The sequence below is a fragment of the Lactuca sativa genome, chromosome 9 (genome assembly GCF_002870075.4).
Source record: "Lactuca sativa cultivar Salinas chromosome 9, Lsat_Salinas_v11, whole genome shotgun sequence".
Taxonomy (NCBI): Eukaryota; Viridiplantae; Streptophyta; class Magnoliopsida; order Asterales; family Asteraceae; genus Lactuca; species Lactuca sativa.
Genome location: NC_056631.2, coordinates 41337752 through 41353896, shown reverse-complemented (window position 1 = coordinate 41353896; position 16145 = coordinate 41337752). Strand labels below are relative to the sequence as shown.

At 37.4% G+C, this 16145-nt stretch overlaps 1 protein-coding gene across 1 annotated transcript; it reads right to left on the bottom strand.

The window, feature by feature from the left end:
- Positions 1-6470: 6470 nt before the first annotated feature.
- Positions 6471-8776, bottom strand: LOC111906749 (protein TIC 56, chloroplastic). Its single transcript, XM_023902518.3, has 5 exons — positions 7932-8776; positions 7615-7812; positions 7241-7523; positions 6972-7134; positions 6471-6878 (listed from the first exon to the last, which is right to left on the bottom strand). Exons 1-5 carry the CDS (start codon positions 8644-8646, stop codon positions 6651-6653), a joined length of 1587 nt encoding a protein of 528 aa, XP_023758286.1. The 5' UTR covers positions 8647-8776; the 3' UTR covers positions 6471-6650.
- Positions 8777-16145: the final 7369 nt, after the last annotated feature.

Genomic DNA, 16145 nt, shown 5'->3' with positions numbered 1-16145 from the left:
TAATTATACAACGACAAATGACAAATAATAATTAGAATTCCTTCCACAATGAAAGAACAAATGTCTTCAATAATTTCTTCATGCGTCATTGACTGCGTCAATCCTCCCACCACCGACACGTATATAAATAATAATTATACAAGGACTAATCATCCATATAATCAAAACAAGATCATCATCAAGATACATTTTCACTTTTATACATGGTTTTTTAAGAATTTTTCTTAAAAAAAACGTTTTCCAGTTTTTCTATATATCAATTAACATGCATGGATGGCTGTAAATAGACATCTTTTTTTTTTTTAATTTCTTGTTCACAGAGCAAAAATATACTAATAAAAATTATAAGCTTTAAAAATAAAAAAAAAAAAAAAAAAAAAACTACATGCTGACTGCTGAGCACGTCCTATTATAAGCTAATTTTCTATAAATTATTTGTGTAATTAATATTTATACCAATAATATTCTTGAAAGCTTCGGTCGGTGGAATGGATTATGTCCAAGTTACTGCAGCTTAATTGGGTGGACCACTCACCATCTTGCTTTAATCATACTATTGTTATTATTATTATTTTTTTTATTAAATATATATTTATGTGAATATATTTGACCGGACCTGAAATACCCATCACGTGAATTTATTTGACCATAGCAGCGGGGCTTTTAAGGCTTGAAACACCCATCACGTGCGAATGAAGTTGCGAAGGAAGCATCAAGTACATAAGTGGTCGGTGGCTTTATAGATAATTTGATTTAAGGGTAAATAGCAAAAGTATTATTATATGATGTATTAATTTATTTTCCACTGTCAAAAAATTATATAGAAATCCATATTTGATGCTTTGTGCTCCTCATCTTATTTCTAGCGACAAGTTTGTCAAAACACACTGATATTTTATCTAACTTCTAACTTAATAATATATTAATATAAGAATGTAGTTTGAAAATTAATTAGATCAATGTGTTATAGCGAGTGTGATTGTGTGAATTTGATTTTTTTGTTATTAATTTGAAATATTCATCATATATTTGGATTAAAGTTATTGGCTCAAGTTACAAAAAAAGAATATCTGAAAAAGATATTTGAATGTGTTGTTGAAGTATTTATAAATATATTAGGGATTGTTTGATTCGACAAACGTTTTTAATATAATTAATTTTTTTCAAAACAATGAAATTTAAATAAAATGAAATTTGAAGAAATCGAAATCTATCATATGTTTGGAAAAGTAAATGAAATGGAATTTAGAATGTCGATAAAGACATGCCAAAATTACAATGACTAGGATTAATCCAAAAAGGTTTTACAAGGCTTTGATACCATGTATTGAACTAGGATTTTGGAAATGAAAGCTTTGCATTTGATAGTGAGGTTTAAGCCTCAATTTATATACAAAATGATTACTAAAACAAGAAATGCATAAAAGCAACTTAGGACACAATAAAACCCTATTCTATTTCTATTTTTGATAGATTCGTTTGATCATTTCAATTTATTTTTTCTATGATTCTTGTTAATGGATCACCACCCATATTAGAGTCATATTTATGAATATATTTCTTGCATTCTATGTGAGGTTAAAGCCTTATTATATATACAAAACATTACCTAAAAGAGAAACTAAACAAAATGAGTACTATTAGCACTAAGGAAACCTTATGCTACATATGTACATAAGATTAAATGGGTTTGATTAATTCTAACACTCCCCCTCAAATAGGAGCATAAATGTTAATCATGTTCAACTTGTTACAAATATAAGAAATTTGATTCCCAGGTAACGCTTTAGTAAAGACATTAGCGAGACGACTTCCAGTTCTAATGTGAGATGTAGTGATGGTTCCATTTTTAACCTTCTCGCGAGTAAAGTGGCAGTCTACTTCAATGTGTTTGGTTCTTTCATGAAAAACATGATTGTTTGCAATGTGGATAACTGCCTCATTGTCACACCATAAATTCATCGGCTTAGATTGAGGGAAACCAATTTCACCAAGTAAATTTTGCAACCATATTAGTTCACAACTAGTTTGAGCCATAGCCATGAATTCAGATCCCGCACTTGATCAAGAAACAACATTTTATTCTTCCAAGAAACTAGATTTCCACTAATAAAAACATTGGTACCCAATAGTGGAGCGCATGGTCGTAGGATCACCATCATAATAGGCAACTGTAAATCCTTCTATAACATGATGGCCATGATTTTGGTATAGAATACCATAGCCCGATGCACCCTTCAAATATTTCAGAATGTGGGCAACAACGTCCCAATGTAAAGTTCTAGGGCCTGACATAAATTGGCTTACCATACTCACTGGAAAGACAATATTTGGTCGCGTAATCGTCAGATAGTTCAATTTTCCCACAATTCCTCTATACTTCCAAATTATCAAGAAGATCTTCAACATCTGCTTTTAGCTTTACATTTGGAATCATAGGGGCTCCACATGGTTTTGAATCAATCAGACTAGAGTCCCTCAATATACCTAAGCAATATTTCTGTTGAGATAAGAAAATTCCTTTCCGAGTGCGAGAGACTTTAATTCCCAGAAAGTATTTTAAGTGGCCTAGATCTTTTGTTTGAAATTGATAAGTAAGGAAATCTTTTAACTTCTTAATTCCAATTCCATCATTGTCAGTGATGACTATATCATCAACATATAAAACAAGCAAGACACATCCGGACGCAGACGAGGTAAAGAATATCGAGTGATCATATGCGCTTCTCCGTAAGCCAAACTTAGTTACTACCATGTTAAATCGTCCAAACCAAGCACAGGGGGGACTACTTTAAACTACACAACGATTTTTGTAATTTACATACTTTTCCATCCCCCCCCCCCCCGAGTAACAAACCCAAGTGGTTGCTCCATATAGACCTCTTCATGTAACTCACTATGTAGAAATGCATTCCTGACATCCAACTGATGAAGCGGCCAATCATATGTGGTAGCTAAGGGAACAAACAAATGAACTGAGGATAACTTGGCCACAAGAGAAAAGGTTTCAAAATAATATACTCTATAGGTTTGGGCATATCTTTTGGCAACTAATTGTGCCTTTAGTTAGCTACCGAGTCGTTTGGGTTAACTTTTATAGTGAACACCCATTTACAAACAAGGTTGTAAAAATCGCTTGACGGTAGCTCGACAGTCGACTGATGTTAAGGGATTAATCGGTCTTGGCGGGGATTAATCGGGGACCATAGATTATTAATAAAATATTAAATTAATTAAATATTAATGTATCTTAAGAAAAACAAGTACTTCAAAATTAGAAAATAAGAAAAATAGTAATTTGGAAATACGAAAATATGAATATTTTGGTATAATATTTGAAAATTTAAAATTTTAAAAATTTTGGAGTAAAAAAAATTTGGTTTTTTGAATTTTTTTTGACTTTTTTTTATTTTTTTGACTTTTGTTGACCGATTAATCCCGCCAAGGCCGATTAATCCCGCTAAACCCGATTAATCCTAAATTTCCGATTAATGCCCTAATCCTCGACGGTTGGAGAATGCCACACGATTAATCCACAATTAATCGCCGATTTCTGCAACCATGTTTACAAACAATCTCCTTTTTACCCTTAGGTAGGTCCATTAAAGCCCATGTATCGTTATGATCAAGGGCATTCATTTCCTCAATAATAGTGACCCGCCATTCAGAATGGGTCAAAGCTTCTTTAACGATTTTAGGAACAAGGATAGAGTCAAGGGTGGAAACCAAAGAGCGTAAGTGTCCAGATAACCTATCATAGGTGACAAAAGAGGCAATTGGATACATGCAAGAACGCTTACATTTTCGAAGGTCAATGGGAATATCAAGGTCGGAGACTACTGGTGGATCACCAAAGACTGGATATGCCGAAGAGGATGGTAGCAGATCATGATCTAATGTTGGATGTTGTCGCCTATGATACACATGCACAATGGGTGGCCTAGCAAACTCTTGAGGTTAAGTGGGTACAAATGGGGGAGATACCTCAGGCGGATGTAGGTCAAGAGTAGAGACAATATAAACTAACAAATCATCATTATTCTATTGATCTAATACAGACATAGGGAAGAAAGGTAGATTCTCATGAAATGTAACATCTCGAGAGATAATATATCGATTAAGGGTAGGATCGAAACACTTATACCCTTTTTGGAGTCGAGAGTAACCAAGAAAAACACATTTGAGAGACTTTGGATCCAACTTAATTATATGTGGGCGAGTGTCACGAACAAAACAAGTACTGCCAAAAATCTTTGGATCAATGGGAACCAATGGTTTTGTAGGGAAGAAGGTTGAGATTGGAATGCCACCATCCAAAACAACTGAAGGCATACGATTGATGAGAAAGCAGGCAGTCGAGATAGCATCAGCTCAAAATGGTTTAAGAACAACCATTTGAATATATTTATGAATTCAATGAGAGGTTAAAGCCTCATTGCATATACAAAACATTACGTAAAAGAGAAACTAGAAAAAATGAGTAATATAATCACGAAGGAAACCCTATGCTACATATGTACATAAGATTAAATAAACCTAATTAATTCTAACAACCCACAAAAAAGAATTTCATATTTCAAAAGGGTTTCGCAAATGTTATCATTTATCATCTTTATTATTAGTTTCAGTTATGGAAGGCTTATATATCGGAAGAAAATAATAATAAGAAGAGTAAATTACACAAATTGTCCTTCGAGCAGGTGCTAAAATGCACGTTTAGTCCCTGTTTTCAAAAATTAACTCGGACCATCCATTGTTTGGTTTAAACTTGCACGTTTCGTACCTAATATACGGTTTTGTTGCGATTTTAGTCTGTGTCTAATCTGGAATGACCATTATTCCCTTTGTGGAGTTCTTTTCCAATTAATTTAATGTTAATATTATTATTATTAATTTAAAAAATAGAAAATTAAATATGCCCCCAACCCTCGATGTTGTTAAAGATGAACTCGGTATCACAAACCCCTACCCACTCCACCCTCGAAATACCACCACCGACGAACCATCGTGAAGTCAAAATTCGGCCACCCGACCACCACCTAGCACCACCTTGAAATACCTACTGGACCACCACTGTCTCTTTCTCACTGTATCTCTTACTCCCCTTCTTCTTTGCAGCAGCATCATCACATGCGACATCACTAACGACAACCCTTCGTTCTTTGGGTAGGTTGATGAATGTGAATTAGACACCCGAAGGTGATACCATGCATCCACCAAAGGTGTTGATCGAAATGTTCTTTCTTCTCATGCGACTCATGGGTTCCGATTTACATGTTTAGGGTTTAGTTAGGATTCATTTGCATGTTAAAGGTTTATTTAGGTTTGATTTCAGGTGTTTATTTGGCAAATTTGTGATGATTTGATGATGATGATTGAAGGTCAATTGAATAGGTGGTGATGATGATTGAAAAGGTGGTGATAATGATTTTTAATGAATGGTTTATGGCAGTGATTGTGGTTGGTTTTGTGCATGTAAGTGGCAAGGGTTGATGATGGTGTGTGGATGGAGAATGAAAGTTGTGTAATGGTGGCGAATGGTTGACTGTGATGGAGGGAAAAGGTGTATCGTTATGGCGATGAAGATAATGTGTATAAGGGTGGTTGATGGTGTTGTGGGGGTTAAGATGACGATATCCCCCTTCCCTCAATCAATCCCTCTTCTTTTTCATTATATGGTGGTGAAGGTGTGATGTATGCTGAAGTTCAACAATCTAAAGCCCGAATCAAGGGATTTCATGACCGATTTTGATTTTAGGTTTGGGGAATGTATATTGTGGTGGACTGTAAAAAGAATGTAGGAAGACGAGGAATGGAGGATAAAAAGAGGTGGGACCCACAAATATTTAATATAATTATAAAAATAAGTTAAAAGGCCTTATAAATGAATTAAAAACATTAAAAGAAATTGATAAGGGGAATATAGTCATTTTAGGTCTTGAGGGATTAGACATGCAAGTTTAAACAAAATGAGGAACGATACAAACTAATTTTAAAAAATAATGACTAATCATGCATTTGTGCGTATGCACGAGAGAATTGGTGTAATTTACCCTAATAAGAATAAAGGTTTTTACATAAAAATTCATGCAGGGAGAATGGAATTTTCAAACTGTCCATCTTTTCTTTGCGCATGATATACTAGCAAGCTATCCGGTATCCTTACAACATATATACGCGTGAAAACAATTTCATAATTCTTTCACACCCAACCCACTATACTTTGGGGATGGTGTTCACTAGTGAAGAACTAGTGAACAACCAATAAAGAAGAAAGAGAGGGAGAGAAAAGGAAGAGAGAGATAGACACAATGCTTTGGTGATCTTCCGTGGTAGCCACCACTCCACAAGACACCCACTATACATTGAGGTGGTGTTCACTAGTGGAAACCCTTCCACATAGGATCCACGTAGGATCCCTACGCATGAAATTGTCTCCATACCATTTAGTATCAGGTAATCGATTGCACTTGTTTAAGAAAAAAGAGACTTTTTCTTTGGAGACAAACTCAAATACCATAAAAGAAAAAGAAAAGTTGAACACAAATAGGGTTCATCTCATGTAACATCTAGAAAAACTTACAACATAATTATCATGGACACACTCTACCCAAAAACAACACTTTAAGAAAAAACACAAACACAAGAGCTCACTGATCATCATCTTCTTCTTCTTCTTCATTGTCGGGAACCATACTTTTTGGTTGTTGGGCCCGCTTCATTGCTTCTATTTTTTTCTTTCCACTTTGCACCCGTCTTCTGAATTTCCCCTCAGCTTCCGATTCCACCTTTTTCATTACCTTATCAAACCCTGGAATAGCTTCCTCCAAAAACTCACATATCAGCTCCGTGAATTGCTGGTATGAGTCAACTAACTCCTGCAATTGCCAAACAAAAACACCCAAATATTGTTACTGTAACTGATACTGATACTGTTACTGATCCTGATACTGCAAATGCAATTGCCATACCTCGACATCTTCATTCCATTCCTCAATGTAAGGAGGCCAGGTTCTAAATATACCAAGAGGTTCACGATACCATTGACCACCATATGTTATTTGATCCATTGCTTGTTCTACACTTAAAACCTCCCATGGCCTCAACCCTGGAATTGCTTTTTGCAGTTGTTTCCTGGAGGAAACCATAATTTGTTAACATGACAAAACAGGCAACCTTGTACTACATCTAGACATTGACACTGAAACTGATGTCAATGAGACAAAAACATTATTATTACCTCATATCTTTGGGAATGTATTTGTTAGGCATATGATCTTGTTCCAAAATCGATGTGAGTTCGGATCCACTAGCCCAAAGAAACAAAGCATGACTAGGAATTCTCACACCAGGCCAAATCCCATTATTAGCTTCTAAAACAGCCAAATCCCTTTTCTTACTTTCATATGCTTCATCTTGCAGCTGTTTCCTGCTTTTTTTCTCAAACCCTTTTAGCGGGACCCATGGAGGGATACCCTTTTGTAGTTTGTGAATGAAAGCTGTCGCTGCAGCACCTAATCTCACTGAAATTGAAACAGGCTGCTTATATGCTCAAAGAGCCAACTTTATATGTGCATTTTAAGAAGCAAGATTACAGAGTACACAAATACGAACCTTCCCAAGTGGCAATTGCACGCTCCATACCATAAATCATGCCGATTGGGGCCCACTCGTCCATGTCATCACCCCAAATGAAAGTATATTTATCGATGATTCCAGCTCCCCAAGCTGTTTTTAGCTGTATCAACTCACAAGGTCCCCTTGTTCGACCTATTCGATCTTTGTAGAAAAATCCACCAGACCTCATGATAACTAGAACAATCCACAATAGCACATTATCACTTTCAAGTGTAACTATCAGATTCGTATAGCAAATTGGGGAAAGTTTTGATAAAAGGAATTCAGCATTATAAGAAACAAGTGAAACTTACAATCATAGTATCTCTTCTCCAGCCTCTTGTACCCAATAGCTTGAGCAACATCAATTGGTCGGCCGGGAGGATATGGCCGTTGCCGGAATCCCCATAACCCGAAGAAGAATTGCTTTGCAAAATCCCAAAACTTGTCATCGGACTCCTTCCTAGTCTTTATAGCTTTCCTTGGCATAGGCCGGCCGTCGGGTCCGATGACATGCGGAATCGACTGCCAATACTTCTTATCCTCCCTTCTATATGGTTTCGAATTCTCTTTAAGCTCCATTTCATTAATCTCATCCATAACCTCCTCTGCTCGGGCTAAAAAACGAACAACTGGACTCTCACGAAATTCCTTCAACCATCTCTCGTTCTCTTCAATCTCTTCTTGGGTTAGATTCTCTTTCTTTTCCCAAATTGGGTCTTCGTTTAGAATCCTTTCAACTTCTGGGGTGTGACGGTAATCGGGCCGATTTTCTGACTCCCAGTAGAACTGTTCAAGCAATCTCTTGTAGTATCCTGGTTTGGGTCTTTGGGAATCGGGTTCGGTTTTTTTCTTGAATGGGTTGGAAATAGAGAGAGCGGCAAAGGGTGAAGAAGATGGATCGGATTGAGGTTGGTGTTTGAACGGGTTTATGGAATCTGCAAAAGCGTGAATGTTTATGGATTGTAGAGGGTTTGGTGGCTTCTTGAACCAATTTTCCCCAAAGGGGTTAAAGTTAATTGACGCCATTGATTAGCGAAAGTTGGAATTCAGTGACAGAAGTGGCGAAAAGGGTAGAAATTTTAAAGCAGATGAAGAAGATAGAAGGCGGAGTGACTAGTGAGTCGTTTGTTTTGGGGGAAATGAAAAGTGAATGGGTCATCCGTGGGTTGCTGTGTGCTGTCTTCTTGTTCTCATGTTTCGTGGACTATTTTATTTGAGCTCTTTCTGTTTAAGCCCAATAATAAAACATAACAAACTCAGTCCATTTAAAACTAAATAAACTTGTTTGACTTCTCATTTTGTGGGCTTTTACTCTTCTGAGGCCCAATTTAGTGCCCTTAAACACATTCTTCATTATGTTTTGTTGAACCTTTGACATCGGCCTCAAGATTCACACGTATACTTCTACATATCTCATTGTCTATTAAATGCCGACTAGGGCAGGTGTCCCACCAAAAGATAGTACACTTCAGGCTATCATGTTTTCCTCGATATTAATCTTTTCTCATGGTCATCCAAGGGACAAATGAAATTGTCATCTCTGTTTGTTATGCAATCTCCTTTGGGAGCTCCACCCCTTGTATCCCAAATATATTATTGCCTACTCTGAAAAATTAGCATGCTTTACATGTCCTTTAACCCGGTACAATATCAATGCACCAAACATATCCAAATCAACATCCATTTAATATGTTATCATTGGGCAAGGTTTGAGTCCTTCATCATTCATTTCTTACTATGCAAACATCTTCACTAAAAGTTTTCCATCGTCGTTGTAATACCTCGAGTGTCTTGTCAGGTGGAGGTACACCTAAGTTGGTGAGGGGTTTGGATGCAATGTGAGATTCTTGAATCGACCATCATTATAGTTGTGGGATCAGCGAGTTATTGATGGATTTCCAGGAAGTCAAGTATGTATTTAAGGCTCTTAGTACAATCTCCGAATTAGGATTGGGTGAAATTCACGATCGGTATATTATGAGTATTCCTTTTGCATGGTTGAGTGGTGTACCTAGTCAGGAGTTAGGGACGGGTACGTCAAATGAATGATCAACAATCTCAGGAAATGATTTCGGGGATTTTAAATTGATGGGTTCCAGCCTTCGAGAAGTTTCCTACTTCGAGTGGTTGACATTGTGATTTGAGGTCTTCCAGTTGGGAAGAGTAAGGTAGTTGTTTCAGTTCTCAAGCAGAGAAATTGGGTTTCTTTCAATGGCTGATGGCAGGGTGTTAAGGTTCATTCTTTCGGAAGGATAAGTGATTTCTGCTAAAATAGGGTTTGGATGGCAGGCTTGGAAGGTGGTCATCCATATGGGATGAATCTTCAATCTTAAACAAAATTCGGGAAGTGCAAGCATGATCAATTAGGATGGCAGAGAAAGTAGTAAGGAATGATTTCGAGGAAGAAATCTAATTTAAGTGGGGGAGAGTTGTAACACTCTGTTTCAAGTCGTTTCTTAATTCAGGGTCGTGACCGGAAGAACAATTATCATAAGGCTTCGGGCTTTGAGGAAAGAGAGGTTTAGACTAATTTGGATGTAGGTAATGTAGATTATATGATCCAAGAGTTCGGTTTGTGCTTTGGAATCCAAGGGTATAATGGTAAAAGTGATGGTTCAGACCTTTTGTTGAATTTAATATTTAAGTTTGGTTGATTGTAAGTTGAAGGGGATTAGATGAGATTATAGGGTTTCTCATTACCTTTCCGAGCATATAATTAAATAACGTCGAAAACATATTAGGGATGCAGAAGTTGTGACCATTAGAAGTTATGGATTTTGGGGTTAAGCCAAGTATGATGGGTGTGCTTGGCATGTACGTTGGGCGTACTAGCTTAAGATGATTACGGTGTTCCTCTCATGTATGTTGGACGTGCACGACCCAGACTTAAACCCTAATTTTGGTTCTTGGACCCTATCTAAAGGCCTTAACTCATTTCCAACCCTCCTTACCTTCATCCTCCACCCTCTTAAGTTATTTCCTCGAAACCCTAGCCTAGTATGAAAGATTATTGAGCCTTTGAGTGATTTTGGTGGGTTTTTGGTGCATTTGGAAGAAGAAGAACTCATTGGAGAAGTGTTGGTTGTCTTGGAGCTTGTAGATTCAGTCCTTGTTCACCTTGATCTATCTTCTGAAGGTAAAAAGTTTCAAACTTGATGGTTCATTTGTTAGATCTTGGTTGTGAGTGGGTTATTGTGCTTTTTGGTCCCATGAGTTGATTCTTGAGAGTAAATGCTACTCCATAAGTTTTAGGTTGTTTATTTTGATGTTTTGAGGTCCTTTGTTTGTAACACCCAAAGTCTGGAAAGCCAAGAAAGGAAAGATAACCCAAATTTTAAGGGACGACTCGACGAGTCCAAGGAGGAACTCGGTGAATCCGAGCGGGATCCGGATCGAGGAGTAAGTGACCGACTCGGCGAGTCGGCCAAGGAGACTCGGCGAGTCTGGTCTGTGCGAGGAAAACCCTAAATTCGGGACTTGGAGCCTATTTAAACGTCTCATCCTCTCCCCTAGGGTTCCTTTACTGCCTCTTTCACCCAGAACATCGAACCCTAAGCCCTATTGTTGCCCATTCAAGCTTCCAAGCCATCTTTGGGTGATTTGAAGGAAGAAGAAGAAGGGGAACCATTCAAGCTTCAAGGATGGGCATTAGATCTGAAGATTAGGGATACTTTTTGAGTTATTGAAGGTGTTATGTCGTTTCCCTCCTTTAGATCTATTATGGTTGTGAGTTTTGGGGGCTTTTTAGCCATGATTAGCTATCCATTTGAGTTAGAAGCCATATCTAAAGTTGCTAATTCGGATCTAAGAATATTATGGTCTTGAGAAGCATAAAGTATCTGTCCTTGAGTTGAATATGGAGCCTCTTTGCCTTAAACCCTAGTTTATGGTGTATTTTGCCTAGATATCCTTCTCTACACGTAAAGTTTGCAACTTTACGTGAGGACTAGGCTTGGGAAAGGTAGATCTACAGTTTGGAGTCCATGCATGACTCAAAAGTCCTCTGCATGTATGAAGATCTGAATGGACTCGGCGAGCCCTTTGAGTGGACTCGGCGAGTAGCATGAAGATTTGGAGGAACTCGACGAGTGGGATGAACAACTCGTCAAGTCGGATGAAGTTGGGCAGGAACTCGGCGAGTTGGTAAAACAACTCGGCGAGTCTGATGAAGACTGCCTTGGACTCGGTGATTTTGTTCTTGGACTCGGTGAGTCAAGTCGCGAAACCCCAAACCCTTCGAGTTGAGACTCGAATCAGTGAGTCGAGTGGAGACTCGGTGAGTTGGACAGGTCAGGACTCGGAAATCAGTAGACTCGGTGAGTCATGGACTGACTCGGCGAGTCGAGTCGCGAATGGAAGGACTCTGAGCATATGAACTCGACGAGTCAGTGGGCAGACTCGGCGAGTAGGGTTGACCAGGAAGGTTGACTTTGACCAGGACCTTGTCATTGACCAGAGTTGACTTAGTTGACTTTCGGGGATAGTTAGACTAAGTGTTGCATTGATATTGGTAGCTCGGGGAGCTAGTGGAGCAGGAGTTTAGAGAGTTGTCGGTCAGCAGCTAGAGGATTATCAGCAGGGTTCAGCAATGCGAGGTGAGTCTCCTTACTGTTTGTGTGGGTCTAAGGCACCAATGCCGACCCATTTAGGCAATATGCATGAAAGACCAGGGGCGGCTCCTGGTACACAATATGTTATTATGTATGGTAGGAAGACCCGGGGGTTAGCCCTAGGCAATATGGATGAAAGACTAGGGGGCGGCTCCTGGAACGCAGTATGTCATTATGGATGATAGGAGGACCCGGGGGTTAGCCCTAGGCAATATGTATGAAAGACCAGGAGGTGGCTCCTGGCGCATTGTATGTTATTATATATGAAAGACCAGGAGGTGGCTTCTGGCACATTATATGTGTTGGATTAGTGTTTAAGTCCATAACTATTTTGGTATGTACTTGACCCGATGGTGCATGGTCCTTTTGGGTTGCCTTCACCAAAGCAACTTGATTAGAGAAATGAATAAAGAGAGAGAGAGGATAATATGATTTATTAATATGTTATAAGAATAATATATTAAAGGAGAAATCATATTGGTCAATAATTAATTAAGAATTAGTTTTGTGATCAAATGTAATTAATTAAACTAGAGGGGCTGATTTGTAATTATGTGATAGTTACAAAATAAGGTAAGGATTATCTTATAAGTATGGTGGACGAATTTAAGGTTGGAAAGCCTTAGAATTCGAGTATGATAAGGATTCAAGGATTATCTTATTGGTTGCTTAATGGATAATCAACTAGATAAGGATAATGACTGAAACCCTATCTCTACACCTATATAAACAACCCCAAGGTCATGAATTCGTGGACCCCTTCCCAAGAAGTCCAAAACACGAATTCTAACCTCCCTCCTCTCTCTATATACCTTCTCCACTTGCTTATGGTGTTTGTAAGCCATTAGAGGAGTGACACTTGTGACTCTCTGCTTTCCAAGGTCAATTCAAGGAGGAATTGGATTGTTATTGCTACATAACAATCAAGGTATGTTCTTAAACCTATTTACATGTGAATTCTGATTTCCATATGCTAGAATTAGGGTTCAAGTCTTGGATTCAAAGTATGTACAATAGAGAAACCTAGATCCGAGCTTTAGGGTTTGTATAAGCACATAGGATGTCTTATGACCAAAACCCATCAGTGGTATCAGAGCCATGATTGGTTTCTATTGTATTGATGCTTGATGTAACTGAAAATCGTGTTTTGGCCTCACTGTTCGACCTGACTCGGCGAGTCACTCTTGGACTCGGCGAGTCAGCCTTACTCGGCGAGTTCTAGAGGGTGACTCGGCGAGTCGGTGCGTCAGACAGTGCTTATCTCGGGATTTCTTGCTGTTTTTGCATTGGGATAATTACCTTATCATGTTAGATTAATATTAATCCGATTATATGATATATTTGACTATAATTTTAATCTAATTGAAGATATTTATCAATTAATAAGATAATTGTTTCCTTATAAGATAATTGATTAATTATTTTAAGTAAATTGATAAATTATTTTGCAAGAAATCATCAAATATGGATAATTATGTGATTAAATGTTAATTTAAATTATTTGTTATTTGATCCTTGTTGTTGTGAAAAGTTTCATATTTGGCCCTTTAGGTTTTATAGTTTAAATTTGAACCCCAAAAGTTTTGTTGTTTTGAAATTTAAATAGTTGAAACCCTAATGTTTTGAAAAAGGTTTCAAAACTTGCCCTCAAGTTTTGGAATTTAAATTTTGATTAAATAGTTTAATTTTGATGCATATTTAAATTCTAAACCCTAATGTGTTGAAATGTTTCAAAACTTGCCCTCAAGTTTTGGAATTTAAAAGTTGATTAAAAGTTTAATTAGGAATGTTAAATTCTAAAACTCTAGTATAGTTTTGAAAAAGTTCAAATCACACCCTTATGGTTTTATTAACTAATTAAAGTGTTTAATTAAAGAGGTTTAATGAATCCATAAAAGTTTAGGTTTACAATTTAAGTAAATTAAAAGTATAATTGTCAAATTGAACCACCTAATATTTTAAAAGTGTAAAATACACCCTATACTATATATATAACATTAAAAGTCTAACATTATATATATGTATAACTAAAAGTCAGTCTTACCGTTAGTAGGCCTCATTCACGAAGCTGGTCTATAAGGGGTGTTTAAGGAAATTGCCTATAAAATGGCGATTGAATGGGTATCCACTCTTACCCACCGCACTCTTGACTAGTGGAGGGTCGTTAGCCGAACAGGTAGGATAGGACGAAACCTTCCATTATAAGTATAATGAATTATCAAGTAACTAAATGTTTTTCGAAATTCCCAATCTTAGTTACTTAGGCAAAAGTAAATTGATGCAATTCCATGAAATTACACTTTGTACCCTTGCGAAGACGTTAGTGGAGCGTGTGTGGTTAACCGGCACACTAAATGGGTCTAAGCAAAGGTAGCAAAGGGTGACTCAATGTTTGTCATGGTTCGGTGGAGCGTGTGTGGTTTACCGGCACATCGAATAGGTGACTGTAACATGTGAGGGCACCATGTAAGTTTGCATGGTTATTCACACCCGCTTTGTGATCCTCGGCATCCCAGTCACAAACAAGAGGGGCATATCGAGAAATAAACATGCCATTGAAAGTTCAATGTATCTCAAAGGATCTAGGAGTTTTCATAGATTTAAGACTTAAATTTCTTTTTCGTTTTTCATGGTGGAAATTAGTGAATCGTCATTCACTTACCTTCAAATATTCTGCAACTAGATTACGGCATCCCTTTTCTAGGTTGTAGCGTATTGTGTTGGGTCCTAGCCTTGGAATTTCATTTGGGTGATCTACCAAGGACTCAATCTATCAACTAACTTGAATTCCTTTTTTCTCCCGTATTGTAGATGTCAAAGTTCGACAACTATGGTCTTCCCAAATCCCGTGGAACAAGCATTCCACATGAAGATGATATTCCACGATTTGATCGAGGAACAAGAAATCATGCTTCACTTCCTCCTCCTCCTCCAATTATTCTCCCTAACCCACAAGATTGTAAAATTGAAAGGTTCAATATCACTCAAGCCCTTTTTGGCAAGTAAACATAAAGAAGGTAAGTCGGTGTGTGCACACGTCCTCGGGATGAAGTCGCACATTGATAGACTAAGAATGATGGGATCCGTTATTAGTGAAGAGATGGCTGCTGATTGGGTTCTTCAGTCACTTCCTAACTCGCATAGTGAGTTCATAAGAGAGTACTATATGATGAACCATGACGTGACCCTTATAGATCTCACCTATATGCTTATTGCTGCCGAATCAGCAATGGATTGGCGCAATAGAAAAGCAAAGTTAATTGGTGAATCTGCCTTCAAGACCTCTATGGATATAGACAATGGCAATGAAAGACATGCAATGATCGAAAAGTTTGATCATAAGAGAAAGGCGATGTCTGAAGTAGTTCCATGTGTTGTTCCGAAAGAGTCAATTTGATTGCCATTGGAGACAAAGTTGCCCTAATTACCTAAGAGATCTAAGAGATGGGAGAGTCAAAGGTATGACTGCACTTTAGGTAAAAATCCACTATCTAACTCAGTTAAGCTCCTATTCATTGATTCTTAATGCATGATGTAATAAGATTACACTTGAGTGCTTTGTAGGGTCGATGAAAAGAAAGGAAGCTTGATAAGAGAGCAAGATGAATCTAATCACAAGAGATGGATCTCGATCGCATGCACTTGAAGATTAGATTTTGAACTGAGAAAGTTATGATAGAGTTGTTAGAAATTTTCTTTTGTACATAGTTTTCAATGGATTTTGCATTGTAAGGACAAATTTTTCCGCTGCTTTTGTAAATAAAATAAATTTTTGTTTGACTTATTTATTTCCTTACAATGAAATCATTATGAGAATCGATGTTTGAATATTTCTACAACGAATGGATATGATTCTTGTTTATGTTATTTATGGAAATGTCAAGAATTTACCAAATAGGGAGAGTTTCTCATCGC

Bases quoted from the DNA above. Each gene is read 5' to 3' on its own strand.
- LOC111906749 (XM_023902518.3), bottom strand. From the start codon at position 8,646: ATGGCGTCAATTAACTTTAACCCCTTTGGGGAAAATTGGTTCAAGAAG. The intron at 7,524-7,614 runs GTTCGTATTTGT...TTTCAATTTCAG, and splicing joins TGCAATTGCCACTTGGGAAG to TGAGATTAGGTGCTGCAGCG. The intron at 7,135-7,240 runs GTAATAATAATG...GGTTTCCTCCAG, and splicing joins TACATTCCCAAAGATATGAG to GAAACAACTGCAAAAAGCAA.